At 44.2% G+C, this 27,944-nt stretch overlaps 1 protein-coding gene across 1 annotated transcript in view; it reads right to left on the reverse strand.

Annotated features, from left to right (window-relative positions):
* The window catches only part of phka1a (phosphorylase kinase, alpha 1a (muscle)), a 252,415-nt gene that overhangs the window by 203,593 nt on the left and 20,878 nt on the right, over positions 1-27,944 (reverse strand). The window contains exons 5-13 of the mRNA XM_072505235.1: positions 25,164-25,246; positions 22,201-22,281; positions 21,661-21,759; positions 18,601-18,747; positions 17,007-17,060; positions 15,467-15,589; positions 13,019-13,114; positions 6,962-7,069; positions 1,898-1,976 (exon numbers count right to left, since the gene is read on the reverse strand). Coding sequence (XP_072361336.1) covers positions 1,898-1,976; positions 6,962-7,069; positions 13,019-13,114; positions 15,467-15,589; positions 17,007-17,060; positions 18,601-18,747; positions 21,661-21,759; positions 22,201-22,281; positions 25,164-25,246 — 870 coding nt within the window. The remainder of the gene's footprint in view (positions 1-1,897; positions 1,977-6,961; positions 7,070-13,018; positions 13,115-15,466; positions 15,590-17,006; positions 17,061-18,600; positions 18,748-21,660; positions 21,760-22,200; positions 22,282-25,163; positions 25,247-27,944) is intronic.

Raw genomic sequence — 27,944 nt, forward strand, 5'->3', positions numbered from 1 at the left:
ACTGCCAAATGACGTTAATCTTCAGAAAATCCTGAAACAAGACTCCCAAGTCCCTTTGTGCTTCTGATTTCCAAAGCCTTTTCCCATTTAGAAAATAGTCTATGCCTCTATTCTTCCTACCAAAGTGCACAACCTCACACTTTTCTACATTGTATTCCACCTGCCAGTTATTTGCCCACTCTCCTTGCCTATCCAGGTCGTTCTGCAGCCTCTCTGCTTCAACACAACCTATCCCTCTACAGATCTTTGTATCATCTGCAAATTTAGCAACAATGCCCTCAGTTCCTTCTTCCAGATCATTAATTTATATCATGAATAGCTGTGGCCCCAATACTGACCCGTGGAACACCAGTAGTCACCAGCTGCCGTTCTGAAAAGCACCCCTTTATCCCCACTCTCTGCCTTCTGACTGTAAGCCAATCCTCTATCCATGCCAGTACCTTGCCCCTAACACTAAGAGCTCATCTTACTTAGCAGCCTCCATCAAAAAAAACAGAGAAACTACTCCCAAAGAGTTGTGAATTTGCTACCCCAGCATGCGGTAGTTGCTTGGACAGTGAGTAAATTTAAGAAGGAGTTAGACACATTGTTAATTAGTAATTAATGGGTTGACGGGTTACGGAGAACGGGCAGGACGGTGGAGTTGAGGCAACGGTGGAGCAGGTTAGAGAAGTTAAATTGCCTACTCTTGCTCCTAGTACTTATGAAAGCATAAATCTGGTGTTCTTGATTAATAAAGGAATTTCTTGATTAATAAGGGGATCAAGGGTTATGGGGAGAAGACAAGAGAATGGGGATGAGGAACATTTTAGCCATGATCGAATAGCGGAGCAGACTGATGAGCCGAATGGCCTAATTACACAGAACATACGGTGCACAAGGAGGCCATTATGCCCTTCGAGTCTACACTGACCCACTTAAGCCCTCACTCCCATCCTATCCCCGTAACCCAATAACCCCTCCTAGCCTTTTTGGACACTAAGGGCAATTTAGCATGGCCAATCCACCTAACCTGCACGTCTTCAGACTGTGGGAGTAAACCGGAGCACCCGGAGGAAACCCGCGCAGACACAGGGAGAACGTGCAGACTCCGCACAGACAGTGACCGAGCGGGGAATCGAACCTGGGACCCTGGCGCTGTGAAGCCACAGTGCTATCCACTTGTGCTACCGTGCTGTCCGGTATTCTGCTCCTTTATCTTATGGTCACGACTCCAGGACGAGTGGGGCTGGGATTGACTGCACACTATGCCAGGTTGTCGTAACACCACTGAACAATAAATCGGATTCAGAGTACCTTACAGTAGATTCTTAAATTCCTGCTCTATATTAAATTGTTACCTTCCTTTCCAGACAGAGGCTGCAAGCTGGAGGGTCAGCAGCAAAAGGGTGGGTCAGGGGACCAGAGGACGTGGCGCTTAGGTCGCACACCTCAACATAAGATTGGCAGGAAAATACCAAAATAAATTTTTCAACACACTCGAAATAAATAGTTGATCTTAACCTTCCTCCCTTTCCCGGTGCTGCATGCTCTTCGGTGCTCTCCTAATGAAGCTGTTCATCAAAGCCGCACCCAGCTATTTATCTCCCTACAATGTGCTCTGTAATTGTTTCGCAAAACAAGGAATATGCCACACTATGTCAAAGAACCCATGTGTCTTGCATGCAATTTGGCCACCCCTGTGTAACTGGGAAATAAAGTTCAGAATTAGCCTGTCTATAAATGTCTCATATGTATATTTAAAATGGAAGCACTGGTAATCATTGTTAATAATGCATAATTTAACCAACCTATACAGAATCAAGTTGGTTTGTTGTTAATTTAACCTGGCCAAACCTTTAGTCCAAATTAGAATATTGTCATAACAATTAAAGAAGAAATGAACTCAAAAATATACCTTGTACTACAACATCTGGTCTAGGAATAGTCGCAAACCTTCTGTTCAGTGGATCAATTTCACCAGCAGCAAGAAATCCCTGGATGTAATACATTTGTAGTAAGACTTAGGTTGAAGATTTCATTCAAGGGCAATGTTCTTCTCCCTTCCTTTTAAGGTACAGGTAATGTGCAGCTAAGCTGTACACTTTTAGGTGGCTTGAGATAAGAGATACCTGGGGATTCAGGTAGCGAGGGAATGGGCGATGCTTCACAAGTAGAACTTAACGAAGCTGGTGGAAGAGGCCAGGGAGGATCGCAAGAGGTGGGATACGTCGCAATTGACTTTGGCATGGCAGGTCCAAGTGGTAAAGATGAACATTCTGTCGTGGTTCCTGTTAATTTTCCAGACATTCCCGAACTTTGTTTCGGAAACTGGAAACAATTATTTCGGACTTTGTATGGATGTAGAAGGTGCCACGGGTTAGGAGGACCCTGCTACAGAGGCAGAGGCAGCAGGGAGGGTTGGCGTTGCCGAACCTGCTTCATTACTATTGGGCGGTGAATACGGAGAAGGTGAGGCGATGGCGGGAAGGAGAGTGAGTAGAATGGGTTAGGATGGAGGAATCGTGTAAGGGGTCCAGCTTAAGGGCTATGGTGACGGCAGCGTTGCCAATGGCGCCGAGCTGGTACTCAGGGAGCCTGGTGGTGGAGGCCACAGTGTACACTTTAGGATGGAGGGGATGTTGGTGTTAACACCATTGTGTGAGAATCATGAGTTTATGCCGGGGTTGGATGGATGGCATGTATAAGAGGTGGAGAGAAGTGGGGCGGGTCAAGGTGAGGGATTTGTATCCGGAGGAAGGGTTTGCCAGTCTGGAGGAATTGAGGGAGAGGGTAGAGCTCCCAAGAGGGGAATGAATTTAGGTACCTGCAGGTAAGGGACTTTGCATGGAAGGTTTGGAACAAGTTCCCTAGGTTGCCGAAGTACACCCTGCTGGAGCGACTGTTGCTTCCGGATATGAAAGGGGAGGGAAGAATTGGAGATATATACAGGTGGCTGAGAGAGCAGGGAGGCGAGTGGGTGAAGATTAAGGAAAAATGGGAAGGGGAGATCAACTGGGAAGTATGGAGTGAGGCACTGCAAAGGGTAAACACAACCTCCTCGTGCACAAAGATGAGCCTGATACAGTTCAAGTTGTACACAGGGTACAGATGACTCAGGCAAGAATGAGTGGGTTCTTCCAGGGGGTGGCAGACGAGTGTGATAGATGTGGGTGAGGACCAGCGAAGCACACGGATATGTTCTGGGGCTGCAAAAAGTTGGAGATTCTGGGTGGGAATGCTTGCAGCGCCAGCAAGGATAGTGGGGAAGGTGGAGGATCCGGATCCTTTAGTGTCGATATTTGGGATCTCAGAGAAGCCGGAGCTCATTGGGGGGGGGGGGGGGGGGGGGGGGAAGGAAGACCGATGTTGTAGCCTTTGTCTCTCTGATTGCCCGGCGACAAATCTTAATGGAGTGGTGGTCAGCAAGGCCACCAGGGGTAGCGGCCAAGTTGGGTGACCTGTGTGATTTCCCTCGGTTGGAAAAGATAAAGTACAAGTTAAGGGGGTTCAGTAGGGGGTTTTGAGGCCAGGTAAGTGTATTCAAGATTGTGTTTAAGGAGTTGTTTGTTGCCATTGGGGTGAAAAAGGGGAAACATTTCTATCAACTGTATAGTAGTTTGTTGGGAAGCCTGTTTCCCGAATTGTTTATGTGTCATAACTTCTGATATATTTTTGTAATAAAATACATTTTTTGAAAAAAGCTAAGCTGCACACTTTTAAAAGACTCTAATCATGACAGCCAATCTGGGTTGACTTGTTGATCTTAAATAAGGCAGTACTTGGGATGACAAAATTGGCCTAACAGTTAAGAAAGGATATACTGATTATGGTCACCATTCCACATTCCAGATCTCACCACTTCTGCTGGAACATGCATGATCACAGCAAGGATGGGTTAAGCAATGGTGCCACGTGTAGCAGGATCTCTCATCACCATCTACCTTCACACATGGTCAATTGCTTGAGATCCAGTCACGAGCTACCAATTTTTTACCCTCCAGACTTTGGCTAATGCTTGCTGAGACTCAGCAGAGATGAGACAAGTTATATTTTCCAACAAACATACGTAGGTAAAGGGCCGGCATGGTGGCGCGGTGGTTTGCACTACTGCCTACGGCGCTGAGGACCTGGGTTCGATCCCGGCCCCGGGTCACTGTCCGAGTGGAGTTTGCACGTTCTCCCAGTGTCTGCGTGGGTTTCACCCCCACAACCCAAAGATGTGCAGGGTAGGTGGATTGGCCACACTAAATTGCCCCTTAATTGGAAAAAAATAATTGGGTACTCTAAATTTATTTTTAAAAAGTAACAGAAACATTCTCCATCACAGTAAATCTGATTAAAAATATTAAGAATACCATTTATACAGTCAGCAAATGGCTCTAGTGGGTCCCAGGAAGGAATCACAAGGACAAGAATACATTTTTTTTTTAAATAGCAAATATAAAGCTGGGTTGACAACCCTCTCAGGTAACGAGACACTTTCAGGAACACACTCCTTCAATGCGGTGACCACTTCAATGCAATCATCACCAACTTATTATTTTTTTTTTTTAAATCACATCTTGCTCATCAATAGAATTGATACATGAAAATGATAGCTTGCAAGGGATATTTGGACAATTTTAACCTTCCTGTCAGGAAACTTGTGAGATTGGGTTCAACACTGATATTCCACAACTTTATTCTTCTTTGAAGTTAATGGGCAGCAATATTGGGCAGGGTGCAAAACCACCATTTCATCCATTCTACAGATTTACTGCATGGTGAGTTAGGTTCAAATCACCTCCACTGAGTCAAAACAGCTGTGTTTGGTTATCGATATCTCATCCATTAACATCCATGTTTGGTGATCGATATCTCAATTAAGTTGAAAACACACAATATTATGGGCTGGATTCTCCACTGCCCGACACCGGCAGAGAGATCCGCGATCGTGCAGACAATCCAGTATCGCAGGGGCGGCACTGTGGCGCAGTGGTTAGCACTGCTGTCTCATGGCGCTGAGAAACAGGTTTCAATCTCTGCCCTGGCTCACTGTCCGTGTGAAGTTTTCACATTGTCCCCGTGTTTGCGTGGGTTTCACCCCCACAATCCAAAAAGATACGCAGGGTAGGTGAATTGGCCACGCTAAATTGCCCCTTAATTGGAAAAAAAGAATTGGATACTCGAAATTTATTATTCTTTTTTTAAAAAAGTATCCAGTGTCATCAAAAAAACGGGATTGGCGCCGTTTCCGATCCCCCCCACAGGAGGTAAAGGGTTCGTGCCCCACACCAGCGGGAGTATGTAAATAGGTCAAATTGACCCATTTGCATCCTATTAATAAACTGGACACTGGATTCTCAAAGGCTCCATGATTCTCTGGTCCTCTGGGCCAGGATTCACGTGGGTGTGGATTGGTGCAGGTAAATGAAAGCGTGGCCCTGGCATAGTGGACCTTACGGTGGGCATGTCCTTTAAGGTAGGTGCCCCTAACGTCCATCTGAAGAGCCCCCCTCCCCCCCCCACAATGCAAATCCTGCTCCCCACCAGACTCCCCCACAACAGATACCCTGCAACAGAGACCCCCCTCCCCCCATAGCTGAGCCTTTTTGCCTGGAAGCTAAAGAGCAGTCCAGACAGAAACAGGAGGGCGCCATTACGGGAGAGAGGGTTGGAGCAGGACACCCAGTTATGGAGGGGAACCTTCCTTATGGCAGCATTCGGTTATGGGGAAGGGGGGGGGCAGGCGTTTATGGGGAGTGGGGCACTCGGTTATGGGGAGGGGGGGAAAACAGTCGGTTATGAGGGATAGGATTTACATTGTGGTGGGAGGGAGGCCAGCTGCCGGACCTCCCGCTAAAATCGGCGGCCCGATAGCAGGATTCACGAGGGAATACCTTACATTCCCCAGTATGCTGAAATTTGTACGACAAGGGATAACCAATCGCCTCTGGCGAGAGTGCAAATCAGAGGTGATTCTATTTTTTTAATTTAAAGTACCCAATTATAATTTTTTCCAATTAAGGGGCAATTTAGTGTGGCCAATCCACCTAACCTGCACATCTTTGGGTTGTGGGGGTGAAACCCACGCAGACACGGGGAGAATGTGCAAACTCCACACAGAAATCAGAGGTATTTCATCTCTGGCAGGAGAACGTAGTGTCCCAAACGGAGAATCCTTTCCTTTACCATACATACCTTCTTAACACACATCCAGATTAAGTATTTGCATCTTACCACAACTTCGTAATAAAAAAAATCATGCCTGAAATTAGGTAATTGGGGAGCTCCCAATCCAAATTGTGCTACTAAGGAGGCTCTTTGTGTCCATACAGATGTAAATAAAATGGTGCTCACAGGTAATTGAGAATATGAGCTAGGAAGTGGAGCAGTTGGGCAACAAATCAAGTGTGCGTGGTCGGGCAGAGGCGATTTAATGGACTTTGTTTCAGAGCAGGGGCAGAAGACCAGAAATTAAAGCAATAGTACAAACCAAGGTCAGAAAGACTAGGTGATCAACAAGCAGGAATTGGAAGTGGGAGAGAGAAACTTGTTAACTAGAATACAAAGAGTAGCAACTAATGGAAAAGTAGATGACTTAAAATTAAAATGGTGAAAAGGGGGTGTGTGAATCTTACCTATAGTTGGTTGATTAGGGAAAATAAACAAAAATCTAAAAGAATTAATATTTATATGTGCAAAACACAAAAAAGTTCAGTATGCATAACAAAACATGGGCGGAATCAATTGTCGGGATCCAATTGGTTCACCCTAACATAACAATCCCACAGGCCACTAATGTGGGGATCAAATTGGCCTATGGTGTTGGCTGATTAGCAAGGCCAATGAGCAATGCTCCAGGACTCTATCTGCTCCAATCATACATGTCTAATCACAAAACTGAATGGTGGACAGATACGTGAAAACATAACCTCAAAACACAGTCATAAAATAATCACTTTTAAACTTAACTTTCATTTAAAATTGTGGCAGTTACCTCTGCCACAAGGCACCCGAGGATGTATAAGGATTGCCCCCACATATGTGGTAACTTGCCCATTGGCGTCCTATTGACAGTATGGGGATTTTCGCACTCTTCATCAATCTGGAAAACAGAATGAATGATGCAACAGTTACAAATTTTGCAGCATTCGCTAACTTCATAGAAATTGCAGAGCTGGTACAGCTTTGTAAAGAAAATGTTAATCCCAAAAATATCATTCAAACAAAGTCAGATTAAAATAGAAAGATGAGAATTCAGTGACCTGGCAACCATTGGCTACACGGTTAGAAAGTCCATTGGAATCAGGAGACAATAGTTCATTAATAACTTGCTTTTAAAGTCCAAGGTATGTCAGATACATGAAACACATGGGACCGCATCTTCTCTAAAACAAATCTCAGTTAATTTGTTGCCCAACTGCTCCACTCTCTGGTTAATGTTCTCAATTACCTGTGTTTGCTTCTATATGGAAGCATCGAGAGCATGGGTCATTTCATTGGCAGAAAATATTGCAGTCAATTAGGAGCCCCGAAATGGTAAGTCAAAAGTAGTTCATTACCTATCACAGTTAGGAAATACAGCAAACTAAGTAACACTCCAAATCCCAGCCAGAACCATCCTGAGATCTCTACTGTTGGGCCTTCGTCCCTCAGCAGAGGCACTGTTATTCCACGAGCCCCATGGGGACATCAATTGGAAAATCCCCAGGGTCTCATATAACAGAAAGAATAAGGAGGGAAGACTGTAAAATATATGAAATTGTCAAAAAAACAAAATAATTTTTTTTACAGGTAGGGAAATACAAAACTAACAAGTGTGCATGTATTATAGGCAGCTTCTGCTCAAAGTAATAAAGATGTGGATGAGATTAAGCATGGAAAGTGAGTGTAACAGCGAGATAAGAAAATTGTAGTGTTCTATCCCTGAATTCGCCACAAAGAGAAAAGGTATGGCGCCACACACTGGATCCTTATAAACCCCATAAGAGATGACACTTCACCAGTAGGATGTATTCTCTGATATACAAATGTGAGGTGAAGCCTTTTGGAGATCAAATCAGGGCAGGACCTACTCAAGTTAATGGTAGGGAGTAGGGGAGAGTTACAGAACAAAGAGATCTAGGGGTACAGGTTTATAACTCCTTGAAGGTGGAGTTGCAGGTGGACAGGATGGTGAAGAAGGCATTCAGCATGCTAGGTTTTATTGGTCAGAATATTGAATACAGGAGCCGTAAGCCTCCCATTATGGTCTTGTTGAAATTGTACAAGACATACGTAAGACCACACATGGAATACGGTATTCAGTTCTGGTAACCCTATTATAGGAAGGATATTGTTAAACTAGAAAGAGTGCAGAAGAGATTTACGAGGATGCTAACTTGATGTTCTGAGTTATAAGGAGAGGCTGGGACTTTTTTTTCCTGGAGCGTGGGAGGCTTACGGGTGATCTTATAGAGGTCTACAAAATAATGAAGAACATAGATAAGGTAGATAGTCAACATCTTTTCCCAATGGTAGACGAGTCTAGAATGAGAGGGCTTAGGTTTAAGGTGAGAGGGGAGAGATACAAAAGAGACCAGAGGGGAAATTCTTTCACACAGAGGGGGATGAGCATCTGGAACAGGCTGCCAGAGGCAGTGGTAGAGACAGGTACATTTTATTCCTTTAAAAAGCAGTTAGACAGTTACATGGGCAGGGTGGGTATAGAGGGATATGGGTCAAATGCAAGCAAATGGGACTAGCTTAGTGATAGAAACTGGGCGGCATGGACAAGCTGGTCCGAAGGGTCTGTTTCCATGCTGTAAACATCTATGACTCTATGATACAGAACAGATAGCTTCCATTATAAAATTGTACGCACATACAATAGACAATAAACATAGGCCCAGATTTTGCAATAAAGCAATGGCACTCGCTGCTGGCCTTTAAGAAAGCTGCCAAATAGGATCTCTCAATCTCTGGATGTGGACTGCCCTTTTCAAGATGTTAATTTTAATCATTCACCAAGGAAGGGTATCTCCAAATGTCCAACAACAGTAATGTCAGCATGTTGGGTAAGCAGACAATTACATCAAAGTATTATCACATACAGCAAACCAGGCAGAAATGTGTGTTGATTATCCTTTCTAATCATTTTATAAAGGCGCAAAAATGATTGGGACATGCTCATTAAAAGCTGATATGAAGGAGTTAAAAATCAGCTTCACTCAAATAAATAAAGTTCCAGCTTTCTATGCCTTAAATTCTAAGCTCTGGGTACCTGTAGAGGTTTTTAGAACGTGCACATACAAACTCATTGGTCACAAGTAGCATGTACAAAACATTTTTGATACATGTATCAAAAATATTCAGTGCAATATTGCATATGAGAATTGCTTGCTGTTTGATTTTCTGGTATGACAAACGGATAGTATATTGGATGCTATGACTCTAAATCAGGATGAGATGGCTAGCTGTGTGGAACAAGGATTTTACTTAGACCATTAAGAGTTTGTTGAAAGGAGGCAGACCATTGATTGGCCAAGACACTGAGATAATTCTGTTCTATTCAGCTACAGATGCGTGCCAAATTAATCTGTCTCTCAGATGTTTATTGGCCATTGCCAGAGAAACAGTTTGTTGGAACACAAGAATTCCTCTGCTGTACAGACTAAATAGTTGAGAAAGACACAACTGCAGTGTTTCAAAGTCACCATTAACAGCAGGATTCAATTACAGCATGAGAAGACAATGGTAGTTATACATTACAGATAGAGGAGTCAATAAAAGCATGCGATAATTAGACAAAGCAAATGTCTAATACACTATGCGAGAGATTGGACGGGTATTTCTACACTCCACTTCCAACACCTAGTTAACGCGTTTCAGGGGCTTGGCATCTCATCACAAGGAAAGAATGTACATTAGATGGCTACTCTGGGAAACAGCATTGTGACAGTAGGCAAATAATTAGTGACACACATACTTTTAAAGTTACTTGGTCAGAAAAATATTCTTGTGTTGCCCAATTTGGATGGAATTTAATTTAGAAAAATTGATTAAACTAGATTGGCAAGAGAATAGGGCAGCATAGTGGTTAGCACTATGGCTTCACAACGCCAGGATCCCAGGTTCGATTTCCGGCTTGGGTCACTGCCGGTGCGGAGTCTGTACGTTCTCCCAGTGTCTGCATGGGTTTCCTCCGGGTCCTCCGGTTCCTCCCACAAGTCCCGAAAGACTATTAGGTGATTTGGACATTCTGAATTCTCCTTCTGTGTACCCGAACAGGTGCCGGAATGTGGCGACTAGTGGCTTTTCATAGTAACTTCATTGCAATGTTAATGATCAAGATTATTATTCAAAGGAAACAAAACAGGTAAAAAGCAAAATCAGACAAAGCATGGGCATGCATCAAATAGGACAGAATAGAGAATAATGTTAAAAAAGCTGAATTAAAAGCACTATCTGAATGCCCATAGCATTTGCAAAAAGGTTGATGATTTGAATGGACAAATTGAGGTAAATGGTACGATTTAATTACCATTACAGAGATGTGGCTGCAGCGTGACGAAGATTGGGAACCGAATATCCAAGGATATTTGGCATTTAGGAAGGGTAAGCAAAAATGAAAAGGGGATGGGGGTAGTACTCTTAATAGGGAACAAGGTCAGTACATTAGTAAAGGTGATCTTAGACCAAAGGATCAGGATGTGGAATCATTTTGGGTGGAGCTAAGAAATTGCAAGGGGCAGCAAACATTGGTGGGAGTTGTTTATAGGGCAGGAAACTGTAGTCCTAATGTTGGGCAAGGTATAAATCAGGAAATTATAAATGTATGTTACATGAGTAATAGAGTAATAATGGTCATCTTTGGGCGGCATGTGGCGCAGTGGTTAACACTGGGACTGCAGTGCTGAGGACCTGGGTTCGAATCCCAGCCCTGGGTCACTGTCCGTGTGGAGTTTGCACATTCTCCCCATGTCTGCATGGGTTTCACCCCCACAACCCAAAGATGTGCAGGTTAGGTGGACTGGCCACACTAAATTGCCCCTTAATTGGAAAAAAAAAAAAATTGGGTACTCTAAATTTATTTTTTTTAAAAACAGAAAGGAGATAGTACGGATAAACAGATAATTCTCATGACGGCAGGATGTTATTACCACAAGGATCCATGCTAGGCCCACAGTAGTTCACAATTTATATAATGATTTAGGTGTGGGGGCCTTTGCAATATCTCCAAATTTGCTGACGACAGCAAATTGGGTGGGAACGCAAGTTGTAAGGAAGATGCAGAGAGGCTTCAAGAGGACTTGGGCAGGTCACGTGAATGGGCTGAAACATGGCAGATGGAATATAATGTGAATAAGTGTGAAGATATTGAGCTTTAGTAGAAAAAGCAGAAAGCTCAGTATATTTTTTAAATGGTGAGAGGTCGGGAAGTGCAGGTGTCCTTGTTCATGAGTCACTAAAAGTTAGCATGCAGGTGCAGCAAGTAATTAGGAAGGAATACGGCCTTCATCACAGTTATTCTGAGTACAGGAGTAAAGATGTCTTGCTACAATTGGATAGAACCTTGGTGAGACTGCAAGTGGAGCATTGTGGATAGTTTTGGCTCCCTTAACTAAGGAGGGATATACTTGCCATAGAGGAGGTGGTGCAATGGAGCTTCACCAGGCTAATCCTGGGATGGTGGGATTGTCTTTTTTTTTTTAAAAAAAAAACGTTTTAATTGGCATTTTCCATATTTATGAACTATTGTATATATACATTTTTCTTAACAGTGTTAATTTATTTTATTGTACAGAAAGATTTATTCTGTCCTTTTAATTAACTTTATATACATTTAGGACAGCACAGTGGCGCAGTGGGTTAGCCCTGTTGCCTCACGGCGCGAGGTCTCAGGTTCGATCCCGGCTTTGGGTCTCTGTCCGTGTGGAGTTTGCACATTCTTCCCGTGTTTGCATGAGTTTCACCCCCACAACCCAAAGATGTGCAGGATAGGTGGATTGGCCACGCAAAAATTTCCCCTTAAATGGAAAACATGAATTAGGCACTCTAAATTTAAAATAAAAAATACTTTATATACACTTTGCTACCTTCTGGTTCGGTCTCCCATTTACCCGCTCCCCCTGTCTCCCTCCCTTGCATACTCCTCCTCCCCCACCCCCCCCCCCCACACCATGTCAACTCGGCTGTGTTTGCTTTTGTGTTCGGGGGGGGAGGGTTGACGAGAGGTTGAGGAGATTGGTTCTGCATTCCCTAAAATTTTGAAGAATGAAAGGTGTGTTGTATTATGTAATTTGGAATATCACAAGCTGCCACTTGGTGCAGTTTTGAGTAAAAGATGCTCCAGGCTTTGAAGTGAGTTCAATGTGTTTTATTGAACGATTAGCACAGTTCTCAATGAGTTTGACTCTCTGCTAATCGAAATGTAGTAACTCAGTCTAACTGAACCAGCGTTGCTCTAAGCCACGTGCTGGGGTGTGATGCTGAGGATACACCCTGCCTCACTCTGTAGATGTTGGTCTGTGGAAAGAGGCGGGGTGTGAGTGCCTCATCCCTTTTATAGTGCGATACCACCCCTGAGTGTCCTGACTGCTCATTGGTCATGTGCTATTCTATGTGTTCATTAGCTGCATGTTTGCATATCATGACAAGGTGATCTCATGGAAACTTACAAAATTCTTAGCGGGCATGACAGGACAGATGAGGATAAGATGTTTCCCTAATTGATGAGTCTAAAACCAGGGAACAGAATGTCAGGATAAGAGCTAGGCCGTTTAAGACTGAGATGAAGAATTCCTTCACTGAGACGAGTGAATCTTTGGACTTCTCTATCCCAGTAAGCTTTGGAAGCTCATCCATTGAACATGTTCAAAACAGTGAACAAAAGATTTCCAGCGACTAACGACATGAAGGGACATGAAGATGACGCAGGAAAGTAGTGTTGAGGTAGATGATCCGTCATGATCCAATAGGATGGTGGAGCAGGCTCAACAGGCTGAATGGCCTACTCCTGGTGCTATTTTATTATTAGCTATCCTGTATCCATTAGGAGGCATTTTAAAATTACCTTATCAGCTGGAACACTGTAAAGTTCAGGTACTAAACGCATTCCACCCTCCTGCTTGACAAGAATTCCATCCAGGGCTTCCCTGTACTCTTCAACCTTTAATAAGAAAACACAAAGTCATGAATGTTCACTGATAGGAGATTATGTGATAAATACTTGCAAAAATTGTGTGACTGCTCTGCATTTATTTTTACATCTATGCCCCCTTTTTCTTGATTGTCAACTATGGAAAATTCTGTTTTTATCTACAGTGTTTTATCTACCATTTACAATGTTAATATTTCACTATCACTCTGTAATCTTCATTCATCTGGAATCATCAGATCATAGAATAACAAAAAAGGTGAAAAATTAAATTTCCAAGTCTCTATTTTATTTGTATTTTCGCACACAAGGCGGAATGATGGTGAATCTATGTTGTACCCGCTCAAAAGTTCCTCGAACCATGGGGCCCAATATTACACACAGCACTCTAATGGCGTTCTAACCACACTTCCATCGACTCATCGTTTGCTTTTGGATTTTATATTCTATAGATTTTTAAGTCCAGAATTTAATTCCTTTTATTTTTCAATCTCATCTCACTGAGCTGCTTCTTTTGCTGTCTTATGAACAGGTGTTTCCAAATCGGTCTGATCAATAGCATGAATGGAAGCCTACTTCCATTCATGGTATAATTCTTGTATTTTAAGCTTCCTTCTCAACGTTCACTACACCCACAATTTCCATTTGCCCAACCCACTTAATTGCTTCTGCCTCACAAATAACTACAATTTAAGCAACTTCCCCACCCCACCAACATGTCACACTTTCATTTTATGTAATTAATAATACAATAATCCACTTCTTCATGAAAGAACATTGGGAAACACGACGTGAGATCAACTATTGGTTCTTAACACAAATAGGAAATAGAGTTCAAATATATTAATGCAGTTTAATTTAGGTTCATGAATTGCACAAGCATACAACAAAGTTACGGGTGTGCTAATTATACAATACAACTACTGGCAGTTATCTTTGGTCAATTTTTTGAAAATTTACTGCATCCAATCACTTCAACATAAACCTTATAATAATACTTTAATAGTGTGCCTTTAAGTTTTCTAATCTATCCAAGACAAAATAATATCAACTGTTCTGGGACAAACTCCTGTTATAGCAGGAAATCCTGTAATATTGGCAACCATGCCACTATTGTTGAATGGGTTGCTTCATAAAAGATTTGTAAGATATATCGCAAAGTAGATAAAGAACTTGTATTTACATAGCACCATTTGGGGCAGGATGGTGGCGCAGTGGTTAGCACTGCTGCCTCACAGCGCCGAGGACCCGGGTTCAACACCAGCCCCGGGTCACTGTCCCTGTGGAGTTTTCACATTCTCCCCGTGTCAGCGTGGGTCTCACCACTACAACCAAAAACGATGTGCAGGGTAGGTGGATTGGCCATGGTAAATTGTCCCTTAATTGGGATAAAAAGAGAATTGGGTACTCTAAATTTACAAATAAATAAATATACATAGCACCATTCATGGCCCTATGATGTGGTAAAACATTTTCACATCCAATGAAGTTCTCTTGAAGAATAATCACTGTTGTAACATCACATGCGACAAACAGCGGTGAGATAATCAGTTGTGGAGGAGAAGATTAAGGGAGATGTTTGAGGGATAAATTATAGCTAGGATACTTATTCAAATAACACTTTAGGATATATTCTATCCACCCGTGAAGGTAGATGGGACCTCAGTTTAACACCTTGTTTGAAAGACAAGCACCTTCAACAAGATGCACACTCGTTAGCACTGCTGCCTCACAGTGCCAGGGAACGGGCTCAATTCCAACGTTGGGTGACTGTCTATGTGGAGTTTGCCTGTGTGGAGTTTGCACACTCTCCCCATGTCTACGTGGGTTTATTCAGAGTGCTCTGGTTTCCTCCCAGTCCACAGATGGGCAGGTTAGGTGGACTGACCACTCTAAATTGTCCATTAGTGTCCAACGGTTAGGTGGGGTTGTGGGGTTACAGGAATAGGGCAGAGGAGTGGGCCGAGGTAGGGTGCTCTTTCCGAGGGTCAGTGTAGACTCAATGGGCCAAATTGCCTCCTTCTGCACTCTAGGGATTCTATGATCCATGAATAAAACAAAACCTCAATTCAGCAATGAATGTGTCTAGATCTGCACTTTAAATCTCTGGAATGAATCTTGAACCCACCATCCTTTGACTCAGGGGCGAGAGCGCTACCTCAGAATTAAGGCAGACACCTGCAGGGCAACAAGATGTCCCAATTACAAAATACTTTTACGGCATCACAGGAGCTGACAAATCACCTAGTTATCATGGAAATAAACAAAGACAATTTACGTTCTGCACCTACAATTTATTATCCAAGAGTACATCATATTTTGATTTACACATTTTAAGTTAATTTACTTCACATTTTATTTTACCTGCTGCATATTCTTATTGAACAAGCCATCAAGTACCATGTATGTCCAGAACAAAGGCCATTCACATTCTAGGTTTTCAAAAAACTTCAGTTCTGCGGGTTCATAATAAAGCCTGCCAGGATCCTAAAAACAAATCAAGGTGAATTATTTCAGCTAAGGTAGTGAATCAAAATAATTCTACCCAAAAAGTGATGAGACACAATGAGTGAACAAAGATGTTGTTTCAAAAAGTGGGAGCCAGTTGCTTTTCAAGGTACCCTTGGGCAGAACATCCCCTATAATGCATCGGATTGGTAAATTGGAGGTTCATATCAGTGACTCCATCAATGAGAATCGCCTGATCCCAGTTGAACAATCGAGGGAGGGTGCTGGTTGGGAATTAGTTGTTCCTTGTTCCTCCAGGAGGACAATTTAGTCTTGGGCCATTTATGCATACCTCCTAATAGCCTAAAAGAAGTATTGTAAATGAGGTTGGGATACTGGCACACCTGGGAAACAACCCATGACATGCAAGAAAGTTTTTATTATTGTAGAATGTATCAATCTATTTATATTAAAAATCTTCTATCAAAGTGCACATCCCACTTTTTGATTTGTAACGGAAACGTCCCATGTAAACTTGTCACATAATTACTTCATTCCACCATTGGTGGTGCTTTTTACAGCTCCTACCTTCTTAGTTGATACAGCTGAAGCATGCATGTCTAAACAACTCTGATCACTGTATATTTTCTAATTTAATCATAAAAGTAACATTAAAAATTGAATGATCAAAAAAATAAAGACAAAATTACAAATCCAAAATGATGACTGAACAACAGTCATCTATCCTGCATTAATTATCCTATGCCTGCTATGGTAATGTTCCATTATGATTAAAAACTCCATTGTAAATGTAATTTTTTATGACATAAACTTCTAATGTGTATGGCTCGATATTTATTTTGCACTTCTTAAAATTTATAAAATAGGAGACAGACAATCAAAACATTTTACTTCCTGGTTTGTTGTCTGTGAGAATTCTTCAATGCCATTGGCTGCTTTCCCTGCATGATGACACCAATGTTGCTGGATGCCTGAAAATCCTCGACTTGGCGATAGATTCAAACTAACGCCAGGAAAGGGAAAATACACAATACAGAGATCGCTGTATCTTTGTGGGTAGGTTTCTTTGGGGTTGGTGCTGACCACTAAATTCTGATCAATCGTTTGTATTTTTGTGAACATGAATCATGCTAATTGTAACGTGTCTGGGAATGCATTCTTGCTGGTTCTGTGTCACGTGAAACGCAGTGATGTCAGCAGAGTGTTTATCCGGGCTTTGAGCAGATCACCATTTTGATTATATGAGTGAAACCCTTAATAAATCCCTCATCATGTTTTACAAAAATCCATGTTATACAAGAATCCAGAGTGTGGGCACCTCCATACCTTTTCTCTTTGCGGCAACAAAGAAATATCACTCTAACGTTACAGGGTAACATGCATGAATGTTGGAAAAATGAATAGCACAAAATATTTCAAAGAAAAGCCACTATACCTCTTTTGGAGTTTTGTAACCATCTCTAAGAAACCGACAGCAACCATAACGACCCTGTTATAATGCAGACAAGCACAACAACAGTTAGGTGCAAGAGATCAATGCTGACATTCAAACAGTCCCTATCATTAGCTGCATCACTCAAGTTCCTTTTGAATATGATGAGCAAATTTCACAGAACCATCTGCGGGCACAGAGGCGAGCCGGAAGGGGGCCGGGCACAGAAGAGAGCCTGGCAGGGGCCGAGAAGGAGCAGGGAGCCCGAGAGGCCAGAGAAAGCGCGTTTACTTTTGGAGCAGAAATTAAGCCCAATCAAGCGTAGTCAATTTGATCAGGTTCATGAATCACAAATGAAACAAGCTAGCCTCGATCAGCATTCTCATAGGTGGACAACAATTTCACGGAATGGGAAAATGTGTTTTTGCAGCCAAAATATTCTGACCGAGTTTCTAATCTTAACTCTTCTATCAGCTTTGATAGCAGGATTGGAAAGTGAAAGAAGCAGCTGATGGAGCTTTGGTCCGAAGAAAATTTTAACACAGTCACTTCAAGAGGTGTCTTTCAAAAAATGACAATCGAAAGGCATAACGCAAATCAAAATGAAATAAATGCATAAAACAGGAAATTAAGACCAAGTGACTGCTCATATATTTTTTAAAATAGTCTGATTATTTTGGGAAAACACAGTGGCCGAATTGCAACAGAGTCCCGTGTCGAGCACATTTAGCCGGGTGTTTCCCATGAAAAACCATGCTATCGAACGGGACTCTGTTGCAATCTGGGCCTCAGCACGCAACACTCTGCCGAAGCCGCACTGAGCCCCATTTCCTGCACTGAAGAGCTGCTCAGCGCAGATCGGAATGCCATATTAAAATGGCACCCCGATCTCTCAACTCCCTCCAACCCGACCCCCACAAAGCCCCAGCTCACATACAAGAGGATCCTCGTGCCCTCCCCCCCACACACACCTCACACGGGCAGGGCACTCCCAAGCCCGTCCACAGCATGGGCACAATGCCAGCCTGGCACCTTCATACTGCCAGCCTGGCAGTACCCCTGACAGCACCACCGTGGCACCTCTGCAGTGCCAGGGTGCCACCCTGCCTAGAGGCCAACCATCCAGGGGCCTCCAATCGTCCGGGAGCCCCACCCGGGGGCTACCAATCCTCTGGGAACGGGGGCGCAACACGGCCGGTAGAGCACACCCTATATCCCAATGTGATGCTAGAGGTTCTCTATGGCTAACCACTCTGCACATAGTAAGGACAATAATGCTACAAGTTCCACTTTCAACAAAGATCTGCTTCAGGGAGATAGAAGGCTGTGGGTAGATCATAAATTACTAAAACTTGTGAAGAGTCTCTTTCAAGCACGCTCAAGTTCACTACCAGTCAGTGGGCAAATGACACTGACTATTGATGCGATAGAAGGAAGGCCAATTGGAATGGCATCAAAAAGCTGCTGGCACGTACAGAATTTGAACTCAGCGCAAGTCAGTCTTAATAGAAGAGGGGAGCAACCAGAAAAAAAAAAAAAAAAAAAAAAAAAAAAAAAAAAAAAAAAAAAAAAAAAAAAAAAAAAAAAAAAAACTTACCTGCAGCTTTGTAATGATCTCTTGTTTAGTTAACTCAACAAGTTCAATCTTCTCAACTGCAAAAGCTGGGTAGGAGATGATGGAGAGGAGACCAGCATCAATCTCTTTGGATGTTGATGCCCTAGGTAACATTGAATCTAGAATAGACTGAAATAAAATGCACACATAATTTCATCAGCAAAAATATTGAAACAAAACAATTATTATGTTTATGCAAGGAAACACATAACAACTGTGAAATTGCTCATAGTCTGCAGTCAGGAACACAATTTGTGACTGTTACCTGGTTTTCACCGCACTCTAAAATAGAGATTCACTCATTCGTATGAAGTGAAGCAAACATACTGAAGTAATATAGCACACAACTGATTAAAGGAAAAATATTAAAATATAAATAGAAAGTGTTAGAAAAGTGTTGATACTGATGTGTAGACCTCAAGATATATTTGCATTGCTATATATCTCAATTCAGTGATGACACTTGGGAGTAAAAAGGCTATATAGATTCAAATCTCACTCCAGAATCCTGAGGACATAATCTAAGTTGATACTTCAGTACAATGTTGACGGAGGACTGCAGTGCTGAAGGTCCTGTCTTTTGAATGAGACATCAAACTGAGGATGCCTCTGACCACCATGTGGATGTAAAGCAACAGTTTAGCGAGTGATTAGGATCTGGAATGCACTGTCTGAGAGTGTGCTGGAGGCAGATTCAATCGAGGCTTTCAATGGGGATTGGATAATTATCTAAACAAAATATTTGCAGAGCCCTGGGGAAGAAGTCTGGTTCCAAAGAAGGGTCATATTACACTGGAAACGTTCTCTCTCCACAAATGCTACCAGATCTGCTGAGATTTACGAACACGTTCTATTTTTATTTCAGACCTACAGCACCCACAGCATTTTGCTTTTAGGAAAAGTCAGGGAAGTTGGACTAGGTGAGTTGCTCCTGCACAGAGCTGGCACTGACAGGATGGGCCAACTTTCTTCCTTCTGCCCTGAAACCATACAATGATTCTACATGATGCCTCTTGGCGACATTGTCTGAAAATGTTCCGTAATGTTCCACACATACACTGACAGTACCCTCCCCGTCTCCGATTTGTTGCACTGCTGGTCTCACCATCAATCCTGGATCAATAGGAACTTCGTCCAACTAAATATTAAGAAGATTAAATCATCAACATAGGTTCCTTAGCCATGCCACTAACTCCGTCCCTCTTCCTGATCATTATACGAGGCTGAACCAGACCATTCACAACCTTTTCATTCTAGTTGACTCCGAGATTAGCTCCAACCTCGGATTCACTTCATCACCAGGAACACCTCCTTTCACCTCCATACATCACCCATCTCTGACCCTTCTTCAGCTTGACTGCTGCTGAAATCCTCATCCCTTTGTTCTCTGCTAGCGTTGTAGACTTAATTATTCCCGTCATACTCTGCAGTCCATATAGTAACTTGCATCAAGTTCTGTTTACTCATTGTCCTTGTGCTCTCGAACCTACATTTGGCACAGTTCATTAACACCTCTTTTTAAGGGCAGCATGGTGGCACAGTGGTTAGGACTGCTGCCTCACGGCACCGAGGTCCCAGGTTCGATCCTGGCTCTGGGTCCCTGCCCGTGTGGAGTTTGCAAATTCTCCCTGTGTTTGCCCCTTAATTGGAAAAATGAATTGGGTACCCTTAAAAAAAAATTTTTTTTTTTTTTAAATTTATACATTTTTTTTAAAAACTCAACTTTAAATTTCTCATTCTTTTTAAACCATTAAATAGCCTCATCTCTCCTTATCCCTGTAACTTCATAATCTCCTCGAGCCTTACAATACTCTACAGCGGTCAAGAAGGATAAGACCATGGTGAGTTTGGGAAATAAGAATGAGCATTTTAAAGTTAAAAAGTGTTACCAAACCAGGAGTAAGTGGGGCTGGTTTAGCACAGGGCTAAATCGCTGGCTTTGAAAGCAGACCAAGGCAGGACAGCAGCATGGTTCAATTCCCGTACCAGCCTCCCGAACATGCGCCGGAATGTGTCGACTGGGGGCTTTTCACAGTAACTTCATTTGAAGCCTACTTGTGACAATAAGTGATTTTCATTTTCATTTCATTTCAAGTGATCAGGTACAATAATAAATTAATGGGATTTGTAAGACTATTGATCAGATTCAAAATTGAACACACTGCTGGTACGCAGTGTTCTCCATTTTAATATTTTGCAGTAATGACTGCACATTGAGGCATATGCTAATACTGTTTGCTATTGCGGAAAAAATATGGAGGCAGGGCAGGATGCCCAAAGTTCAAAAAACGTCGTCTTGAATATTGAAGAAAGGGTATAGGAATCATGGAGGAAAATAGCATGCCTGCTCCCAGTTAACTTCTGAATGGATGGTCAGATAAGGGGGAATTTTGGGTAGATTACCAAAAAGGAGTCTCAAAGTTGGGAAAGAAACAAAAAAAATTACAAATCCTATATCAATAGTTGCTGAGTTTTTTTGATAAATGAAGTTATATTTTTACAAGGCACACATTGCTCCTCCTCTGTGTGACAAGTGTAAATCTGAGAACAAATCTGAAAACCCCTAACAGCATCACCCCGTCACACAATTAGCACTACAATGAATTTATCCATAGAAGCAACGTTCTTACTAATTTGTGAAATGCACAATCCAATTTCTGAATGTAATGTAGAAAACTCAAAAGTTAGACATGTGCATGGAATAAATATGTGCATAATTATTTGTTTTCCCACTATTCTGATGATACACAGTATTTCCAGTAGCACAGCTAAGTCAAAAGGTATGTTGTTTATGTGTAACAGTTGGAGTTTTATGCCACAAAGTACATTGCAATAGAAAAAAAAGACAATTTTCAAGAGTATATGATATAATGGTTGGACTGATGGCTATAAAATTCAGGCTAATGTCTTGCGTACCTCAATCATGCCAGGGAAACATTTTAAAATGCATGGATAAATCTACATATCTTGATAAAATTAACATTCTACTGAGTGCATTGCCACAATGCATGTTTAATTGCAACATCTTTCTTTAGATCTTACTTGACAGAGCTGTACTTCATCAGCCAGGACATGAATAACTGATTTAGGACCGCCTCTAGCACCAAAGAGGTCTAATTCATCAAGTGCCTCAAGAGCTGCCTATGGTAAGAAAAAATGGTTTTAGATTTTGACCTCACTTAAAATACAATTTTAAGAAGATATTCTAGAAGGGTATTGTGCTCAGGTAATTTCATCCTCCTTCCATGTTTTTGGCACTCAAATACAGATTAAAGCGACTTCAATGTGTCCCAAACTCATGAATAGCATTAACATGTTTTTCTCCACCCAGTTAAAAGGCTTTTCTAACAAGACTAATAGTAAATGCTGTGAGAATCTCTACACACAAGGAATTGGATCGGAGTATCATATAGGACTCGTGCAGCTGACATATAAAGATGACTTTCCTAGCACAAGCTTAGGTCAGATTCAAGTCCAGGTTCAAAAGGTCAAATAAGTACGCCAACACACTGCATGGTCCAATTCCACCGCTTTTCCCCTCATCTCCCCAACAGGTGTCTTAAAACATAATTTAACACTTACCTTAGCCATTCCTACAGAACTGGCATTGAGCTCTGGAATTCCCGTGTTTGTCTTGTCACCACGTTCCCACATGCCATAATCCTGCCGCAAAAAAGAAAGCAACAAATGTCAACATAAAGTTTAATAATCACCATATGGGACAAATACTAGAAAAAATACTTCTTAGAGGAGGGAGGGGACACGCATACATACAAGAGGCAGAGAGATACAATTTGGAAGAGATACTAAAATAGTTCTGTTGTTTTTGTATCAGCACATTTCTGCCTTTGATAATATTGGGAATTAGCAGAAGAAATCGCAAGCTGATTACAGCTTGTTGATTACATGAATGTTTCTTCCATGGCCATAACTATCTTTAATCATCAGACGGGGTGGTTTTCCTATCGGGTGTGAGGGGCTCCATCTGCAACTTCTGGAAGCGAATATCCTGCTGATAATCTGCCCAGAATTGTCTGTATGGAGCATGTGTCCAACTCTGAACCATCTGACTCAAAGGAAGTACTGCTCCCACTAAGCCAAAGGCTCTCTCCAGACAAATGTGGCAAGAAAGAGAGAATGTATGTACATTACCTCTATATTTGGGATGTGAAAGACACCACAACATAATGCAAGAAAAACAAATACCAAGAAGCATATCAAGATTCCATATCATGCAATGGCTGTAGTGAAAATAAAAAATAATTGAAATCTTTGTGCTCACCCTGGCTGAGATCAACTAGCTCACAGACCAGGGGCGAAATTCTCCCCCAACGGCGCGATGTCCGCCGACTGGCGCCAAAGACGGCGCCAATCAGACGGGCATCGCGACGGCCCAAAGGTGCGGAATGCTCCGCATCTTCGGCCGCCTAGCCCCAACATTGAGGGGCTAGGCCGACGCCGGAGGGATTTCCGCCCCGCCAGCTGGCGGAAATGGCGTTTGTTGCCCTGCCAGCTGGCGCGGAAATGCGGCGCATGCGCGGGAGCGTCAGCGGCCGCTGACAGTTTCCCGCGCATGCGCAGTGGGGAGAGTCTCTTCCGCCTCCGCCATGGTGGAGACCGTAGCGGAGGCGGAAGGGAAAGAGTGCCCCCACGGCACAGGCCCGCCCGCGGATCGGTGGGCCCCGATCGCGGGCCAGGCCACCGTGGGGGCACCCCCCGGGATCAGATCGCCCCGCGCCCCCCCCCCAGGACCCCGGAGCCCGCCCACGCCGCCTGGTCCCGCCGGTAAATACCAGGTTTGATTTACGCCGGTGGGACAGGCAATCTCTGGGCGGGACTTCGGCCCATCCGGGCCGGAGAATTGAACGGGGGTCCCGCCAACCGGCGCGGCCCGATTCCCGCCCCCGCCCAATCTCCGTTACCGGAGGCTTCGGCGGGGGCGGGATTCACGGCGGCCAACGGCCATTCTCCGACCCGGGGGGGGGTCGGAGAATGACGCCCCAGAGATCAAACCTAGCATATTCTAGTACTCATGGCTCAATTACAAAGTGATACAATTATAACTGACCCAAATACTGGAACTGTAATAAAGAACAAAGAACGAAGAACAGTACAGCACAGGAACAGGCCCTTCGGCCCTCCAAGACTGCGGTGATCACGGGGGAGATTCTCCGACCTCCCGCCGGGTCGGAGAATCGCCGAGGGCTGGCGTGAATCCCGCCCCCGCCGGTTGCCGAATTCTCCGGCACCGGATATTCGGCGGGGACGGGAATCGGGCCGCGCCGGTTGGCGGGCCCCCCCCCCGCGCGATTCTCCGGCACAGATGGGCCGAAGTCCCGCTGCTAAAATGCCTGTCCCGCCGGCGTAGATTAAACCACCTACCTTACCGGCGGGACAAGGCAGCGCGGGCGGGCTCCGGGGTCCTGGGGGGGGGGGGGGCGCGGGCCGATCTGGCCCTGGGGGGTGCCCCCACGGTAGCCTGGCCCGCGATCGGGGCCCACCGATCCGCGGGCGGGCCTGTGCCGTAGGGGCACTCTTTTCCTTCCATCTTCGCCACGGTCTCCACCATGGCGGAGGTGGAAGAGACTCCCTCCACTGCGCATGCGCGGGAATGCCGTCAGCGGCCGCTAACGCTCCCGCGCATGCGACGCCCGGAGATGTCATTTCCGCGCCAGCTGGCGGGGCACCAAAGGCCTTTTCCGCCAGCTGGCGGGGCGGAAATTCGTCCGGTGCCGGCCTAGCCCCTTAAGGTTGGGGCTCGGCCCCCAAAGATGCGAAGCCCTTTTGGGGCGGCGCGATGCCTGACTGATTTGCGCCGTTTTGGGCGCCAGTCGGCGGACATCGCGCCGTTTCCGGAGAATTTCGCCCCTCGGCTCTTATCTAGACCAACCGTCTGTATCCTTCTGTAACCCATATGTTTATGTAATGACTACAGTTTACTTAACTGATTATTAAAGGTATTCTCCAGGTTGACTTTTATTCTTTTTTTTTTGTTAAATGCCCACCCCCATATTTTGGAAGGGAAAAAGTGGAAGTTTTAAATTCTTTCTGTACATTTGCTGACTTTGCCATCTGCGCCACCATAAATATACTGGAAGCTAAATTAACTATGGTTAATCTTTGGGTGCATCACGCTTTCAGCAAACAACCGCATTAGAAAGCCCAAGGATCAACAAGAAATGCTCCATAAATCTAGCAAAGGCTAATTTTATGCTTATAAAAACACCACAGCAACAATGTTGGATTTTTTCTTTCACAGTTTCCAAAGCTATGGAAACACCCTGCCTCCACTTGATTTCTGACACAAACAGCAATGGTATAGTGGATGTGAATCTTTCATTACCACATTATGAAACAGTACATGACTGCAGTGAACATGTATACCTGGTAGGAAAATTTTATAAAGGCAAGTATATAAAAATGGCAGAGATTAGCTACTCAGAATGTTCTCTCTAAACCTTAACCTTAAATTTTAGAGAGCCACAATGATCTTTTCCAAAGACATTATAAATTAAAAACAGAACAGAGGGTATCTGGATACTCACTGCAACTTTGTAGGCCACTTCGATATAAAACACAAGATTTTGTATAAAATTCACTTCATCCAGAGTAAAAATTATATGAAGCCCTGCGTGGGGGGGGGGGGGAAACAAACTTATTAATATTTTCAAACGAAGAGAATCAGGCACAACAATTTACGATGACAAGAGATTTTCACATCTATGTAAAACATTTCAAATATATTGAAGGATTCGATTCAAACAAAAACACATTAGAACAAAGCTACAGACATTTGGAATTGGAATGAGGTGAACAGGGCTTCAGCCGGCTCTGTAAGGCTGTGACAGTGTACTGAAGCAAGTCATTAAAACGCGTTCTACGGTAGAAATACTCAGGTTCTATGGGGCTTCCGGTGCAGCCATGAGCTGAGCAGTCGCACGAAAAGTGGCTCTCGGCTAAGAATATCGACTAAGGTCAGGACGCAGAAGGGGTTTAAAGACAAGGTCGACGTCCAAGAATTGTGGGACTACTGGAGAGAACGGAAAGTAGAAAACCTACAGAATACATCGCAGCGATGCTCCAGAATCTGATCGGAGAGGAGGGTTTCGCCTAGTCCCCGAAGGTGGATCACACCCACAGGGGCCCAGGGCTGGGGAGCCACTGCAGGCGATAATCGTAAAGCTCCACAGGTATCAGATAAACAGCAGATCCGTGATGGAGGTGCTGGAACAGTTTGGGTTTGGAGCTGGTGTGAACGCATGGCAGCATTCCTACGGCAACCATGCAAATAACCGCCAGCTGTATCGGACACACGGGGACTCTGGATCGAGGCGCCACACAGAATCAACTCCACCTCCTCTTGTGCCTGGCTAAGCCTGATGCAGTGCGAGGTGGTGCATAAAGAGCACCTTACTAAGACACGCAAGAGCTGGTTCTTCCCGGAGGTGGAGGATAAATGCAAGCAATGTCAGGAGGGCCCAGCCAACCATACCCACATGTCCTGGTCCTGCCCCAGACTCGGAGTTCTGGACAAATTTTCTTTGAGGCCATTTCCAGGGTTGTGGGGGTGAAGATGGAGCCACGCCCATCTGTAGTGCGTCAGAGTACCCAGAGCTCTGGACAGGGAAGGGTGCATTGCCCTGGCCTTCGTCTTATTGATTGCCAGGTGGAGGCTTCTGCAGCGCCACCCAGGACCTCTCCGAGTGGCTCTCAGATCTGGCCAATTTCCTGAAACTAGAAAAATAAAATTCCCAATCAGGGGATCAGAGAGGAAATTCCAAAATAAATGGAGGTAGCTCACAAAACTCTGTGAACCTGTTCGCAACCAGCAACTAACTAGGGGGAACGGAGGGAATGGGGCAGGTAGGAAGCGGTGAGGGGGCAGGGAATACCGGCGAGAGGAAAGGAGCTTGTATACTGTAGATGAGAGATGGAGAGGAAGGCCGGAGGGGAGTTGGGGCACCGCGCGCCCCCCCACTATGGAAAACCGGGGAAGCTGACCATCCTAACCTCTGTTGAGAACTCAATGGGGAGGGACAGGACTCTCTTCCTTCCCCTCCCTTCAGAGTTCTGGCATGGAGTGCAAATACGAACGTAAATCAGAAAATGAGAGCATGGGAATCTTGGTCACAGGAAGGTGACAACTGGTTATACAGATGTCCATGTAGGTGGTGTTGCTTAGTTTTTTCATACTTTTCAGGTGGGTGAAGACTCCGGGCCGTTAAGTCCCCTGACATTGCAGGTGACTATCCTGATCGGGGTTTTTTTTGCCGTTTGCACCACCACCATATTTACCTGGTGGATGCACCCCTGCATTCTGGAATTTCCCTTTGGACCGCAAGGTAGCACAGTGGTTAGCACTGTTGCTTCACAGCACCAGGGTCCCAGGTTCAATTCCCGGCTTGGGTCACTGTCTGTGCGGCGTCTGCATGTTCTCCCAGTGTCTGCGTGGGTTTCCTCCAGGTGCTCCGATTTACTCCCACAAGTCCCGAAAGACATGCTATTAGGTAATTTGAATATTCTGAATTCTCCATCAGTGTACCCGAACAGGCACCGTAGTACGGCAACTAGGGGATTTTCACAGAACTTCATTTGCATAGTGTAAGCCTACTTGTGACAACAATAAAGATTATTATAGGTTATTATTGTTGTTAGGCGGCCATCCAAAATGGCCACAGTCACCATTCTCACCATGAGGCTGTAGCCACCTGAGTTGGCCACTTCCCGACTTAAAATGGAGAACCGCAAAGGCTGAAGGGAAATTCAGCCAACACAGGCAAAAACTAGCAGGTGCAAGTTTATTGTGTATTAGACTCTGCAGAAACCCAGACAGCATCGATACAAGCAGCCATCTGCATAGTAATGAAACAGCCATCTACATAGTAATGAGTGATCCCCGGGAACAATCGAAACATTTTAAGGTAAACAAAGCCAAGCCAGACTCCTCGGCGCCAGCAGGAGCCAACACAAAAGAGGTTAACGGACACTTAAAGACCGCCCAACGATCAGGGAACCGCTCCAACATTGGAGAAAGCGAACCAAGTGATTGGAACGAAGTCCAATCACTTGAAACCAGGTACGGGGTCCGCCCGAAGGGCGGGGAGCCCCTGGGGACTATAAAGCAAAGCCCCCAAGTTCAAATCGTCCTTCTTAACAGGGTCACTCAGCAACTTGAACCAATCCTCGACAGTGACCTGTCTTGTTGCCGCCAAGAAAGTAAGTCTCAAGTCAACGCTCGCTACGAGATAGGCGCTCCTAGCTTCCAGTCCATACCAGCTTTTGAATCCTGCAGACTCAGGACCTGAACGAAAGGCCATTTGTTCCCC

This window comes from Scyliorhinus torazame, chromosome 5 (assembly GCF_047496885.1).
Source record: "Scyliorhinus torazame isolate Kashiwa2021f chromosome 5, sScyTor2.1, whole genome shotgun sequence".
NCBI lineage: Eukaryota > Metazoa > Chordata > Chondrichthyes > Carcharhiniformes > Scyliorhinidae > Scyliorhinus > Scyliorhinus torazame.